Below are 15410 nucleotides of genomic sequence, written 5' to 3'. Positions count from 1 at the left end.
ACGCTAGACTGAAACATATGCTTCAATTTAAGTTCATCACTAGTGTTAGATGCATCCAGGCATGCTTCCCCTGCACACAGCACCCACCGCTAACTGTCATTGTGTGCGTGGTATTTGGTCAGACACGTTCTGCAGTGGTGTCATAGAAACCATGTAAGAGACCCTGGAATTTGAATGTTCACACTTTAAATCCTTTAAATAGTATCTAAGAGAAGGCAAATTTAAATTGAATTAGATGGAAAATCCACCCACTACTACCGCCTCTACCGACCTGATTGATCCTGCCTGCTAAACAGTGACCTTTTCCACCTAAAAACAAAAATAGATTTTGTGGCCCTTGGGAGTATTCAGTTTGCAAAACAGCAATCACTGAGCTCAAGGAGATCAGTAAAAAAATTCCAATGAAGTACTCAAACAAGAGTCTCCACTGAATCAAGAGTCTCCACTGAATCAAGAGTCTCCACTGATGCCCCCAAAATTTAAATATGCAAAAAAGGAGTCCGTGGCGCTTCGGTTGCGAGTCTCAAAACACGGGAATAGCCAGATATCATTAGCCTGTTGCCATGGTGTGCCTCAAGTATTCAAGTTGATACCATTAAAAAAAAGAAAAAAAAGAAAAGAAAAGAAAGATTGAATTGAATTTGATGAGTCATTAAAGGGGTTATCCAGCGCTACAAAAACATGGCCACTTTTCCCCCTACTGTTGTCTCCAGGTCAGGTGTGGTTTGGAATTAAGCTCCATTTACTTCAATGGAACTGAGTTTCAAAACCCCACCCAATCTGGAGACAACAGTAGGGTGCAAGTGCCATGTTTTTGTAGCACTGGATAACCCCTTTAACCACACTAGAGAATCTTTATACTCAACTCTCTAATTTTCTAAAGGACATTAATGAAATGCATAGCTGTTACTATGTGCACCTGAAAAACAGAAGAGAACGGCGAGAATGTAAAGATGTTCTAAAGCATCACTATGACCATGCTGCATTTTCACTGTCTGTTCTTTTGATTAAAGTGGCCTTTACCGAGCTGCTGGCTTCTGCCTTTAAAATGGCTAAAAAATGAAAGGAAGGCAGAGGACACCCCTCAATGGTAGATGTTTGGGTTCATTTTGACAACTATATGTGTTTGATAAGTCATTAACCACACTAGAGAAACATACTCAACTCTTTTACTTTCTAAAGGAAATTAATGAAATGGATAGCTGTAACTATGTGTACATGAAATACTGAAGACGACTGCGAGAATGTGAAGATGTTCTAAAGCATCACTATGACCATGCTGCATTTTCACTGTCTGTTCTTTTGATGTGATTTGAAATCGAAGATTAAAAAACAGCCGATAAAGTGGCCTTTACCGAGCCGCTGGCTTCTGCCTTTGAAACAGCTACAAAATTAAATGAAGGCAGAGGACACCCCTCAATGGGAGATGTATAGGTTAATTTTGACACCTATATGTAGGAGAAACTGTAATTATTTTCCAGAACAGTAAACTGTAAACATGGAAGAACTCTTCCATGGAAGAACTCTAAAATTTGGCTTTTAGAACATACATCAAACAGATGATGAGATTATTTTTTTTAAAAGTGGATCTGCAATGCAAACTGTCAAAAATGGGCTCTGTATCCATTCAGGATAAAATCAAACCACAACTTCCTCTGTAAGAAACATCGATACATCTAACAGATGAAGAGATTATTGAAAAAAAGTGGATCTGCAATGCAGACTGTCAAAAATTGGCTTTTTACCCACTGAGGACAAATTGGTACCATTGGTGGCAGCGAGAAGAGCTCAGCGGGGAACACGGAGGTTGCGGTTCAACTCAATCAGGTAGCAGGAGAGAAAGAGGCATTTAAAAAATAAGCATTTTAAGGCCTAGAAAGAGGATGAGGAGAAAGAGGATGTATGTAGTGCGCATCAAGTTCATACAGGTGTATTTTTCAAAAATATATTCCGTTAAAACACTTGGAACGCTAGCTGTGACCTTGACCGTGCTTACTGGTCCATGTGTCTGTAGTCATAGACCTTGGTGGACACAGATGCAGCCAACGCGCTTGAGATATTTTCTGCACTGTGCTGTGCCAGGGCAGGGACAGCTTTTCTTGCAAAGAAATGCCTGCTAGGCATCTGATACTGGGGACATGCCAGGACCATAACGTGGCGGAAGCCATCTGTGTCCACTAGACAGAAAGGCAACATTTCCAAAGCCAACAGCCTGGCAATGCCGACATTAAGTTTTTTGGCTGGTTGAGGTGAAAGCATTTTCTATGCTCCAACACCTGGTACACAGAAGGCTGGCTGCCGGACAGTCAGCTCAACAGCGTACAGGTCACGCTGGTGGTAGGAGAAGGTGCCAGCCGTGTTGGTGGCGGTGGGAGAAAATAGCACCCAGAACAGGGCACAGTGACTTTTATGTCACATGGTCATGTGATTTTAGCAGTCAATAATGTCCCTACACCTCAGCAATGACCTTTCTGCTCTGCACTGATTGGCTGGCAAAAAAAGGCGCTCGAACGCTAACTCGAACGAACAGTAAAAATGTTCAGTTCGGTTCGAGAAAATTGAGATGTTTGACTCGAACTTAACTTTTCTCAAACAGTTCGATCAACAGTAATGGCTAGACATGTCTCCATTTGCCCAGTTGACAGCCTATGGACTGCCGGCATCCCATTGCACCTTGGCTATCTTGCCTCTGAAATGCAGTAATCCCAATTTATGCTACTAATTACACACTGACAACTGTTTGTTTTTTTAAATGCGTGGGGGTAGGCCACAGCTTTTTTAATTTTCTTAAAAACTATTTTAAACTTTAAAACATGTATTTGTTTAATGTGAGGATAGGACCTTGCGCTGTGGCCTTCCTGGCGAGGACACCGGAATGCCAGGCCACCGCTCCGGCGGTGGGCATGTCTTAGTTGTTCTGCCAGGTGCCTCGCCGATGCTTCTCCTTCCTCCTCTGCAAGGTCCCCCCCAGCGCCAAGCTGTGACAACAGTAATAAAACAGTAAATAAACACATACAAACAAATAAACTTCTTCCACAGAAAAACATTAGGGAGGGTGGGTGGGAAAGCTGTTTAACCTATGCCTGTCATGCTGGTGTGGTGTTCTGCCACTTCCTGCCAGTTACTTTTATTAGCCTCTTTCCACGCCCCCCAGACCGCCCCCAACATGGACCGCCTTCTGGGTGCTTGCTACGCCCCTGTCCCCGTCAGTCACAGTCACCGGCTGCTTAGCCAGCGCCAGTGACCCAAGAGGGGCAGGACTGGGCTGAGAGAATGAATTGTCCCCATCCAGACTGATCTGTTAGGAGATGTTGGGGGGCAATGGTTATGAGTGGACACACATGGGCTGAAGCCCCACTAACGAGGAGGCGAAGAATTCCTGCACAAAGCCTGGCCAGGAGAAGTGGGCGCCTGAGTACACCATGTCCCCCATGGTGAACAGACTCTGCTTGCCCCAGACAGACACCAGGAGATCCCTCAAGAAGTTCCCTAAGTTTCCTTGTCCACCATCCAGACACAGGCAGCCACTCCCCATAGAGAACACGGCAACGTTCGGCCATGCCAAATGTACTTGTGTATAGGGGGAACTGATGGCAAAGATAACAACAGACATCAGTTGTTGAAGGTATATGGGGCCTTAAAGGGGTTGAAATTTAATTTTTTTTATATAATGCTGCTCTGCTGGTAAACTTAATAAACATGTTATGCTTACCTCTCTACGTTCCCACAGTGTCCTGAACTCGTCTTGGCAGTGACAAGCTGCTCAGCCAATCACTGGCCGTGGGGCTGTCCCATCACAGCTAGTGATTGGCTGAGGAGGCTGTCACTCCCAAGATGAGATTGTCTCCAAAGTAGCGGAGCTGTAATCACTGGAGGACACTGGAGAGGCTGCATCAGGACACCAGGGGAGCGCAGAGAAGTAAGCATAACATGTTTATTATAAGGTTCAGGGAAGAAAAAGAGCGCTGCACCTCACACCTGTGGCTGATACTAGTGCCCCTAGGCAAAATAAAAAACACATCAGAATTTTGTGTATGAATTGATCAAGCCACACTGCCCCATGTACCGCGTGCAGGTATCTGATACACATGGGTCCCTACACTAAGGGCCACATGTATCATCTGGCGAACGGATGATTTTCGGCGCAAAGTGCCGATTTGCGTATTTTTTTATACACAAATGGCCGATCTGCAAATAAAATATTCGCAAATCGGCACTTTCCACCGAGTACGCCAGAGGGGCGGAAAGGGGGCGTGTAGTGGGCGGAACGGAGGTCGCGGACTCAGAGTCCGCGCAATTTACCATCCGTTCCGCCCAAATGTACGCCGAAAACCTACTCCAGTCCTCAGCTGGCGTAGGTTTTCGGCGGTGCGCACGGGATTTATGTAGAGGCAGTCCGCCTCTACATAAATCCCCGTAGCGCCGGAGCAAAAAACGCCGGACTTAATAAATGCCCCCCTAAGTCCATACCGTGCCGGTCAGCGACCACCATCCCCGCAGGCGTGCACAGCCAGGGAACGGGGGCCATATCACAGAACCAGACCTGAAAACACCACACCAGAACCCGGTCAGCTCCGCCGGCGGAGAAGGTCGCCCCCAAACAGCACAAGTCTGGATGAGGTATTGTGCTCACCATAGCTGCTGCAGACAGAATGGGAAAAGACAGGAGGGATTCTCTGCTTGCGCACGCTTTGCGGGGATTGTGGTCGCTGACCGGCACAGTAATGTTTTTTGGTTAGGGACTCATGTGTATCAGAAGACCTGCACGTGGTACATGAGGCAATATGGTTTGGCCAAATGATATTCTAACTTCTGATGTTGGTTTTTTTTTTTTTTTTAAATTCGTTTTATTGAAAATGTGAAGAGAGGAGAAGAAAGAAACATTTCCGTCACAGCGGAGGTTTACAAATGATGCATTTCCTCATCACAAAGTAATTAAGCAAAAATATACAGCGAACTAACTTATCGCTTAACTGAACAAAAGTAGAGTAACTAAACATAAAGTGAAATCGAGTATACATTTACGCTACCAAGCGAGATTCTAGGGCGTCCCTCAGTGTCCTAAAATTGGAGGTTGTATATGCCGCCTGTGGAGAGGCGCACCATGCTCCCTCTGATGTTGGTTTTAAATGTAGCTGAATAAGCTTTCGTGTCAACCGCAGGTGCGATGTGCAGCCATTTCTGTCTTTTTGGCTTGTGCATAACAAGTTTATTATGTTTACCAGCAGAGCAGCGCTCTATAGAACATTTTATCAAATACTTTATAACGTGATAAGAGGAGAGGCTGATATCAGTCACATATGATGTAATAGGAGGTTATATCAGTGCTGGAGCGTTATAAGAGGAGAGGCTGATATCAGTCACATATGATGTAATAGGAGGTTATATCAGTGCTGGAGCGTTATAAGAGGAGAGGCTGATATCAGTCACATATGATGTAATAGGAGGTTATATCAGTGCTGGAGCGTTATAAGAGGAGCGGCTGATATCAGTCACATATGATGTAATAGGAGGTTATATCAGTACTGGAGCGTTATAAGAGGAGAGGCTGATATCAGTCACATATGATGTAATAGGAGGTTATATCAGTGCTGGAGCGTTATAAGAGGAGAGGCTGATATCAGTCACATATGATGTAATAGGAGGTTATATCAGTGCTGGAGCGTTATAAGAGGAGCGGCTGATATCAGTCGCATATGATGTTATGCTGCGTTTACACGTAACGATTATCGTGCGAATTTGCGCGATAACGGTCGGATTCGAATGATAATCGTACGCGTAAACGCAGCGAATGATCGAACGACGCACGATAAATCGTACATTTTGATCTTTCATCAGGTCATCAAATCGTCGTTCATCGTACGCAAAAAATTCGCAAATCGTTCCGTGTGAACAGTCGTTCGCCGATTTAACCAATGTGTGAGATAGGCTTAAACGATCGCAAAACGATTGCAGTGCGAATTTTCGTACGATATATCGTACCATCTAAACGCTGATCGTTATAAAAATAAAATCGTAAATCAGACATCGCTAATCGTACGATCGGGCCAATAATCGTTACGTGTAAACGCAGCATTATAGGAGGTTATATCAATGCTGGAGTGTTATAAGAGGAGCGGCTGATATCAGTCGCATATGATGTAATAGGAGGTTATATCAGTACTGGAGCGTTATAAGAGGTGCAGCTGATATCAGTCACATATGATGTAATAGGAGGATATATCAGTGCTGGAGCATTATAAGAGGAGCGGCTGATATCAGTCACATATGATGTAATGTTAAGGGACCTGTGAGCCCAATGCCAAGAAACACTCAATATCTCTGGTGGGCTGCTTACCAGTTGCTGAGCAACACAGCCTCTCCCAAGTGCTCCCTCAGCTGTTCCTAGAATCATGTGACTGTGTTTCCTAGGTAACCAGAGACCACAGACTTATACTCTTCAGTGTGTGGAAGGCAAGCCACTTCCTGTTCTGGTTATCACAGGAAGTTATTGTTGCTTAGTAACCATAAAGCCTCTGCACACACATAAAGCTCACTGTATACATAAGAGCACATTCACACAGCGTAGAACGCAAGAAACAATGAAACCAGCAGCATCACAAATACACACGTTTTACTTGTGTATTTCCAATTTCGGTCATTTTTTTAAAAGTGTATTTGACTCTTTTTTTTTTTTTTTTTTTTTGCCATGTTTTTATTGTAAGGGTGCATTCACACGTACAGGATCTGCAGCAGATTTGATGCTGTGTTCAATTGTTTAGATCAAATCTGCTACGAATCTGCACCATCAAATCCGCTGCGATACGGTATGTGTGAAGCTACCCTAAAGCAGATATCTACGATTAGAAAAAAATAGCTGCTTTTTAATGAAAACAGCACCACTCCTGTCTTCAGTTTGGATGCGGTATTGCATCTCAGTTTAATTAAAATTAATGGAGCTAAGTTGTAATACCACACACAACCTGAGGATAAGGGTGGCGCTATTTTTGTAATCCTAGATAACCCTTTTTAAATGGGATACATATCAGAGTGACAAGACCAGTCACTTGTATGTAAAGTCAGAAGTAAGGCATGTTTCTGTCCTACTGAAATCAACAGCACCTCATTGGGGGTGTATACAGGTTCCAGGTATATGTGTATCCTAAAAACATCCTCTTGGGGCATGTTCACATGGAAGATTTTTCCGTCTGAGAACTAAATGTAATTGTGATGAATAATTCCTGCTTGCGACTACTGCCAGGCTGCTTATCCCCTCCTCTGTCTGGACAGGTCAGCTTTGGGTTAAACAATCATTATAATATATATTTAGTCAGGATAACCTCAGCGTGCCTCCATTGTGTCACCCTTCTCTTCCCCTCCCCATCACTTGGGAGTCGCCGCCTATACGCTCGCCAGGTCTCCATAGTGACCCCTCTCCCTGCTGTAAACACATCCAGCCCCGGGTGCATTGCTCTGTATCAGTGGACTCTCTGTACTGTGTGACAGCCATGGACGCCTCTCAAGACAGTGACATGTCTCTAAAGGAACAGGTCCGGCAGCTGAACAACGAGAATGTGAGTAGATCACAAGTAATCTCTGGCCAAACATTGACGATATAAAAACTGGGTCTCCTCAGGGGGTGATCGATTAGTCGTGTCTGTTCTACAGGGACTGAACCAGGAGCTATAGGGGGTGCGGAGGTAGAAGTTCCCCCTGTATTATATATGGCACCAGTGTCGGACTGGGGTATCTGGGGCCCACCAGAGGATATGATCCTGGGGGCCACCAATGAAGACCCAGTGAGAAACAACAAGTCAGTCAGTGTTTGTGCAGGTTCTAAAGCTTGGGGCCCACCGGAGGATTCTCCGGTGCTCTGGTGGGCCAGTCCGACACTGTATGGCACTTGGTAGGTGGGAGCTTCATATTACATCTCAGGGTTTTCATATTAAGGGTCAGGATGGACCTTGAATTGCGTTGTCTTTGCAGGTTTGACTAGTTATGTCTACTATATGGGTGGGATACATACAGTTCTACTTGTAAAGTTTTCTCGCAGTCCATACCAACCCCATCACTGAGTAAAACTTGATCTCCCGAAACGTAAATGGAATGAGCGTTCACCCATTCGTTACGCATCCAGATATTAGCTCTGTATCTTGGTTAACATAAGGGAAGGTCCGTAACTTCAGCATGGACCACCTAAGAACCTCCATATGTGCTGCTGTGTTCTGTACTGTTGACCAGGGTCTAATTCTCAGGTTCAGCTGCAGGATCGCAACGAGAGACTATACGCCAAGCTGACCGAACTGCAGGACAAGCTGGGGAAACTTGCAGGGTCCAAGACAGATCTGTCATCAAGACTGGTGCTCAGCGAGGAGGAGAAGCTGAAGGTATAACATGTTCTGTACGCTCTAGAACTTTGGTGGTTCATGCTCTGATGTTCTAGAACTTTACTGTACATGTTGCATAACTGCCGGAACTTTGTTTTAGGGTATAAACCCACACACCGTATATGTAGCGTATTTAATGCTGCGATACGCAGCAAATACGCAGCAGATTAGATCTAAATAACTGAACACAGCATCAAATCTTCACCATCACATATGCTGCGTATTTGCTGTGTATACGGTGTGTGGGTTTATACCCTTAAATGTTCTGGAACAAGATGAAATGGAGCAGATAGAAATGCTATTCCTATTCCCCATGTAACAGCCCACATAAAGCTGAGATATGAGGCGCGGTTTGTAGTGGACTGGTGATACTGTGGTCACTAATATATCGAAAAATCTCTGATATATCTGCGCCTATTATACACTTCTTCCTTATTCACAGATTTCTAAGGAACTGATTGAACTTCAGATTGAAACCAACAAGATCCGGGAGCACTACGAGGCCGAGACATTCGAGCTCAAGAACACGGTAAGTTAGGGCCCTATTACATAAAGCGATTATCGGCCATATTTGGCCCATTATCGGCCATTACGGCACTTACCCGCTTATCCGCTCACTGTTGGCGCGTGTAATAGCACCGAAAGCGAGCGGAGAATGAGGAGCAAGCGAGCACTGACCTAACAGGTTGGCACTCGCTTGCTCCCGGACATGGCCACGTGTAATTGGGGCTTTAGACAGTTCAGTTCTCTATGTACTGACTTCCTGTTGGGCTGCAGTGTAAAGCATAGGGGAAAGACAGAGCACCCAATCCGCTGATGAGACAGGAGGTAGATTTCAGACAACCTTAGGCCCCTGATAGACAATGCAGCTAAGCCAGAGGCACTGATCACTAAAAGGTCCACGTTCCTCATAACTATACTCTGTGATCCTTGTAGATCTTGGCGCTGGAGAACCGGCTGATGACTGTGGAACTTCAGAAGGAGAAGTTAACTGGAGAACATGAGGCTCTGAAGGAACGCTTCCGATCTGTGGAGGTCAACCGTAAGGAGCTGGCTGATGAATACATAGTACTGAAGAGTAACTACCTGGCACTGAGCAAAGAGCATGAGCGCGAGGTGAGAACTTCACAGGCTACATTACTCCCACTTCTTTTCTTTATGAATAAGAACATCACAACTCATGGAATAACTCTATAGGGTTACATTCCCTGCCAACTGTGCCGCCCAATGGTTCACTGAATTCGGGAACTTTCTTTTTCTAACATCTTTACTCCCCGTTCTCATCTGCTTTACAGGTTGCTAAGAACGAGGAGTTGAGCATGGAGCTTCTCAATCTGGTCAACCGAGACCAAAATGACACCTACGCACAGTCTCGAGCTCTGGTCAACGAAGCCACGGCGGAACTGGACAGGGTGCGAGCTATGGTCAACCGCCTGTCAGCGCGTAAGATCAAAGTACGGTCGACACAGTCACATCAGTGCCTTAAAGATTCCAAGTTAACTAGCTGATAGGTGGGGCCACAGGAATGGGGGTCCCCTAAACCCTGAGTGGATGGAGTGGGAGCATGTACACCTAGCCACCATTCCACTCACTCTCTATAGGACTTATGATAATGGTTGAGTGCTGTACTCAACTGTGTTCACAGAAACTGGTACAACCGGTTCAGATGGTTCTCGAATTCCTGTAATTGTGGAATTGTTTGGTTTTGCAGCCTGAAGAGTTGGTGGCCTCAGAGCATGAGCGAAAGAAACTGGAAAGAAGCGTAAGTTATGATGTCACACCTGGTCACATGATAACAGATGTCACCTGCTCCATGATCTAGCTTGGTCTCTGTATCTTCTAACCAGACAATATTTGGACCTTTGCAGCTTCTCGGGAACCAGGATGAAATCAAGGAAGAGATTGAGAGCATGAAGAAGATCCATGACACCCAGCAGCAGAAGTTAGAGGAGAGAGTGTAAGTAGTTGTCAGGTTCTCTCCAGGATCCACGTGAGAGGATGTCTGTCTGATATGTGATGTGTAACCACAGGATCACTATGGGTAAGGAGCTCCAAGAGGCGAAGAGGGCCATCCGGAACACCCAGCACAAGATGGCCGAGCAGTCAGCGGTGAGTGACCCATCTGAGGAGCCAGGATAATGTGTACCGTCCTTGTGTCTGCTCCATCGCCCAAGGTGGGAGAAGCTGAAGACTCTTCTCTGTCTCCTTCTCAGGTTCTCTTGACATCTCAAAGTCAGCTGAAGGAAATTGAGGCTGAAAACTCTCGTCTCCAGATGCAGCTGAAGGAGCTGAATGAAGAGTATCGCTCCAGGCTGAACCGCTATATCCAGGATCTAGCTGTAAGGAGATGGAGAGGAGGGATGATGGTGGGAGGAAGATGGATGGTGAGATAGGGAATAATGGAGGAGGGAGAGATGATGATGGACTGCAGGATTATGGTGAGACAAAGGATGATGGTGGGAGAAGTAGGACTGTGGTAGTTTGTAAGGTAATGGTGGAATGGATGCTGGTGGGAGGAGGGATGGAGGAGAGAGAGATGATAGTGGACTGCAGAATTATGGTGAGATGGAGGATGATGGTCGTTTGTAGGGTAATGGTGGAATGCATGATGGTGGGAGATGTTGGATGATGATTGGATGTAGGATTATGGTGGGTTGTAGGGTAATGGTGGAATGGATATGGTGGGAGGTGTAGGGTAATGGTGGGAAATGTAGGGTAATGGTGGGTTGTAGGGAAATGGTGGAATGGAAGATGGGTGATGTACGGTAATGGTGGGATGTAGAATAATGGAGGAATGTAGGGTAATGGTGGGTGATGTAGGGTAATGGTGGGCGATGTAGGATGATGGTGGGTGATGTAGGGTAATGGTGGAATGGATGATGGTGGGTGATGTAGGATGATGGTAGAATGTAGGGTAATGGTGGAATGGATGGTGGTGGGAGGTGTAGGGTAATGGTGGGAAATGTAGGGTAATGGTGGAATGGAAGATGGGTGATGTACGGTAATGGTGGGATGTAGAATAATGGAGGAATGTAGGGTAATGGTGAGATGTAGGGTAATGGTGGGTGATGTAGGGTAATGGTGGGCGATGTAGGATGATGGTGGGTGATGTAGGGTAATGGTGGGCGATGTAGGATGATGGTGGGTGATGTAGGGTAATGGTGGAATGGATGATGGTGGGTGATGTAGGATGATGGTGGAATGTAGGGTAATGGTGGAATGGATGGTGGTGGGTGATGTAGGATGATGGTGGGTGATGTAGGGTTATGGTGGAATGGATGATGGTGGGTGATGTAGGATGATGGTGGAATGTAGGGTAATGGTGGAATGGATGGTGGTGGGTGATGTAGGATGATGGTGGGTGATGTAGGGTTATGGTGGAATGGATGATGGTGGGTGATGTAGGATGATGGTGGGTGATGTAGGGTTATGGTGGAATGGATGATGGTGAGTGATGTAGGGTAATGGTGGGATGTGTGATTGTAAAGGGTTATAGGATAATTTCCCCTCTGCTCCCTTACAGGATTATGTAGATGGGAATTTGAGGAATGGGTCAGGGGGTAAGCTGGAGGCGTCCCGCATGAAGCAGTATGTGGACAGCATGCTCAGCGACATCAAGGCCTCTCACCGCTCCCGGGAGGAGCAGCTGGCAACAGCGACGCGTCAGTACAAGAAGAGGATGCAGAACCTGATGAGGAAGCACGAGACCCTGCTGATCGCTTATCGGTAATGTCACAGGGGGAGGGGGCGTGTATGTGACCCTGAGGACGGATCCTAGTGGGGGCCCCAGGGTGGTCACTAAATCTGACCCCGGGGCTTATAACCCGTCTTTCCCAGCTTTATGTTTATCCTGGGAGTTGTAGTCCCACACACTGTAATGAGTATTCTCATCCATTCCCAGCATGCAGCGGGAGCAGATCTTGGCTCTGGGGAACAATGACGTAGACCCTGGGCCCCCCGAACATCACTTCTCCATCACTGACCCCGATCTACAGTCACAGTCCGCCCTGGAGTTAAACCGACTGAGAGAGGACAAAGCGCGGCTGGAGTCTCAGATCCAGGACCTTAAAGAGAAGGTGGGTGGAGCAGATGTATTGTGGGCGGAGTTACGTGCTACTTACGTGCTAATATGAATTATTCATTGTTGTGTCTTTTACAGAGAAGAATAAATGACAACACGATATCCAATCAACAGTAAGTAAGGGGCGGGGCAAGAGTAAAAATCATAGAGTAAAATGTGGTATTGCATCACTAAGATGCAATACCACATACAACCTGTAGACACATGTGGCGCTGTTATGGGCAGCAGCTGCACCTTTTATCGACAATGAGTGACATGTGTCCCTGTGCCCTGCAGCCAGCGGAGCCAGCTGAGCGAGGAGAACTGGGCCGAGATCAGGAAGCAGCTGAGAGAGTTCACCCACAACACACAGGTATATGCAGGCCTCATTGTGCTGGTGTCAGAAACCTATATAGATTTTTAATTTGCTTTTATTTAAAAATCTCTCATCTTCCCATACTTATCAGCTGCTGTATGTCCTGCAGGAAGTGGTGTATTCTTTCCAGCATGACACAGTGCTCTCTGCTGCAACCTCTGTCTATGTCAGGAATTGTCCAGAGCAGCAGCAAATCCCCATAGGAAACCTCTCCTGCTCTGGGCAGTTCCTGACATGGACAGAGGTGGCAGCAGAGAGCACTGTGTCAGACTGGAGAGAATACACCACTTCCTGTCTTTAGAATTTAGCTCACACTTTTGCACTTGGATCATCTGCATCCCTGTAACCTGTAATCATAGTCACTTAGGACTGTGCACATGTATTACAGGCCTGTAGGTACTCAGAGCGCCACCATGTGGTACCAGAGACTACAGCACCTCAGTGACATAGAATAATCCATAATAGAGCTGTGTGCACAAAACCCTATATTACACCACATAAGTGTGATCTCTAATAGCTTCTATGACAGTGATGACTACTGCCATCTAATGGTGAGATGGAGTATTACACCCACAACCTGCCGTGTATTAGATACAGTGCACTGGGGGGTGACAGTGATGACTACTGCCATCTAATGGTGAGATGGAGTATTACACCCACAACCTGCCGTGTATTAGATACAGTGCACTGGGTGACAGTGATGACTACTGCCATCTAATGGTGAGGTGGATTATTACACCCACAACCTGTCTAGATACAGTGCACTGGGTGACAGTGATGACTGCTGCCATCTAATGGTGAGATGGAATATTACACCCACAACCTGCAGTGTTTTAGATTCAGTGCACTGGGTGACAGTGATGACTGCTGCCATCTAATGGTGAAGTGGAATATTACACCCACAACCTGTTGTGTATTAGATACAGTGCACTGTGCACTGGGTGGCAGAGTTGACTGTTTTTTGTCCCTTGGGTCCATAGGAGGATCTGGAGAAGGAGAGGAGTCAGCTGCTGGCGAGGGCAGTGGTGGCGGAGGAGCAGGTGGCCGAGCTGCAGGAGTATGTGGACAAGCACTTAGGGAGGTGAGGAAAGCTATATATATATATATATATATATATATATATATATACATCCAACCAAAGGGAAACTGCAGCATTCAACTATCTAGAAAGCCAAAAACAGCATGTATTATAGCCCAGAGCTGCATTCACAATTCTGTTGGCTTCACAGCATCTCCAGCATTTCTTGCTATCTGGATAAATAATTGGCTGCCCCACCCTACATTATAGGAGAATGTACCTGCCTGCAAGCTTGCTGACTGTTTCCAGTGACTGCAGCTCTGTGGTATAATACAGAATGTGATGTTATATGGTGTGTGGGGGGGTCTTGCTGACTGTTTTCAGTGACTGCAGCTGTGCGATATAATACAGAATGTGATGTTATATTGTGTGTGTGTGTGTGTGTGTGGGGGGGGTGTCTTGCTGACTGTTTCCAGAGACTGCAGCTGTATAATACAGAATGTGATGTTATATTGTGTGTGTGTGTGTGGGGGGGGGGGGGGTCTTGCTGACTGTTTCCAGAGACTGCAGCTGTATAATACAGAATGTGATGTTATACAGTGCGGGGTCTTGGATACTTGGAGCTGACTATCTCCCTCCACAGGTATAAACAAGAAATAATGCGACTGCGGAAACTTCTGGGCACGGACGGTCAGAGAGCCTTCAGCGCTGACACTCCCCAGTCACTGCACCATCGAGCTGCCAGGAGGAACAGCCATGAGATGTGATCCCCCCTCTACAGGCTTTTAGCAGTACTGCACATCGGACTCTTCATAGACTTCATCAGTCAAGCTGTACGACCTATGGGAGATCTCAGACTGTGTTATAGTCAGGGGGGCAGAGGAGGGGGACCCCACTACAACCACTAATACCTCTACAGGACTATATTATAGTAATATTTATTACCCTATCATCAGGTCACAGCTGTACTGACCATGGAGGGGAGGGGTCTCTAATCAAGATACAGCTCTCCCCCATGCTTTACACTGCAGCTGTACTTACCATGGGGGGGACCATGGAGAGATGCTGTACATCCCAGCAACTGAGTCTCCAGAGATACAAGAGGACCTCCAATGAAAAGGCTGCACGGAGGGGAGGAGCCTCAACAAGGGGGAGGAGCCTGGGCAGCATCTTATATTGTCTTACTTTCTGGTTAACAAAATTATTTAAAAAAAATAAAAATTCACCTTTACAGCTACTTTCACAGCGCCACCCCTGTGCTCAGGTTGCGTAAGGTATTACAACTCAACTCATGGAACTGAGCTGCAGAACACATACCCAACTTGAGGACAGGAGAGACGCTGTTTCTGGAAGAAAGCGGACATTTTTATCTAATCCTGGATAACCCCTTTAAAATGGCAAAAAGAAAGCTTCTATGTTATGTTTTCTGTTTCGGGGAAAGCTGGGTGCCCTCTCATAAAGGCTGTACCTGTAAATGTAGATGAGAAGTGATTACAGTGCAGGACTGTGCACTATAATCATTTCCCTATATTATTTTCACTCTCAGTTTCAACTTCCTTACAGTACAGGGATCGGCCACTGTTCATGCTC

General features: G+C 46.1%; 1 protein-coding gene across 5 annotated transcripts; it reads left to right on the top strand.

The window, feature by feature from the left end:
• Window positions 1–7299: 7299 nt before the first annotated feature.
• On the top strand, window positions 7300–15057 carry CCDC78 (coiled-coil domain containing 78). Of its 5 annotated transcripts, none has more exons than XM_069982190.1 (15): window positions 7300–7553; window positions 8235–8366; window positions 8809–8895; window positions 9303–9482; window positions 9662–9820; window positions 10078–10128; window positions 10235–10323; window positions 10397–10475; window positions 10580–10705; window positions 11890–12092; window positions 12268–12442; window positions 12526–12560; window positions 12724–12799; window positions 13783–13883; window positions 14464–15057. In XM_069982190.1, exons 1-15 carry the CDS (start codon window positions 7488–7490, stop codon window positions 14585–14587), a joined length of 1683 nt encoding a protein of 560 aa, XP_069838291.1. In that variant the 5' UTR covers window positions 7300–7487; the 3' UTR covers window positions 14588–15057. The 5 variants fall into 5 exon arrangements, with proteins under 5 accessions (XP_069838291.1, XP_069838287.1, XP_069838288.1 ...); XM_069982186.1 differs by having other exon boundaries at window positions 7387–7553; window positions 9662–9778; XM_069982187.1 differs by lacking the exon at window positions 9662–9820 and having other exon boundaries at window positions 7387–7553.
• The last annotated feature ends 353 nt before the right edge of the window (window positions 15058–15410 follow it).

Source organism: Dendropsophus ebraccatus, chromosome 9 (genome assembly GCF_027789765.1).
Source record: "Dendropsophus ebraccatus isolate aDenEbr1 chromosome 9, aDenEbr1.pat, whole genome shotgun sequence".
Classification (NCBI taxonomy): domain Eukaryota; kingdom Metazoa; phylum Chordata; class Amphibia; order Anura; family Hylidae; genus Dendropsophus; species Dendropsophus ebraccatus.
This window is presented reverse-complemented; position numbering and strand designations above follow the sequence as displayed.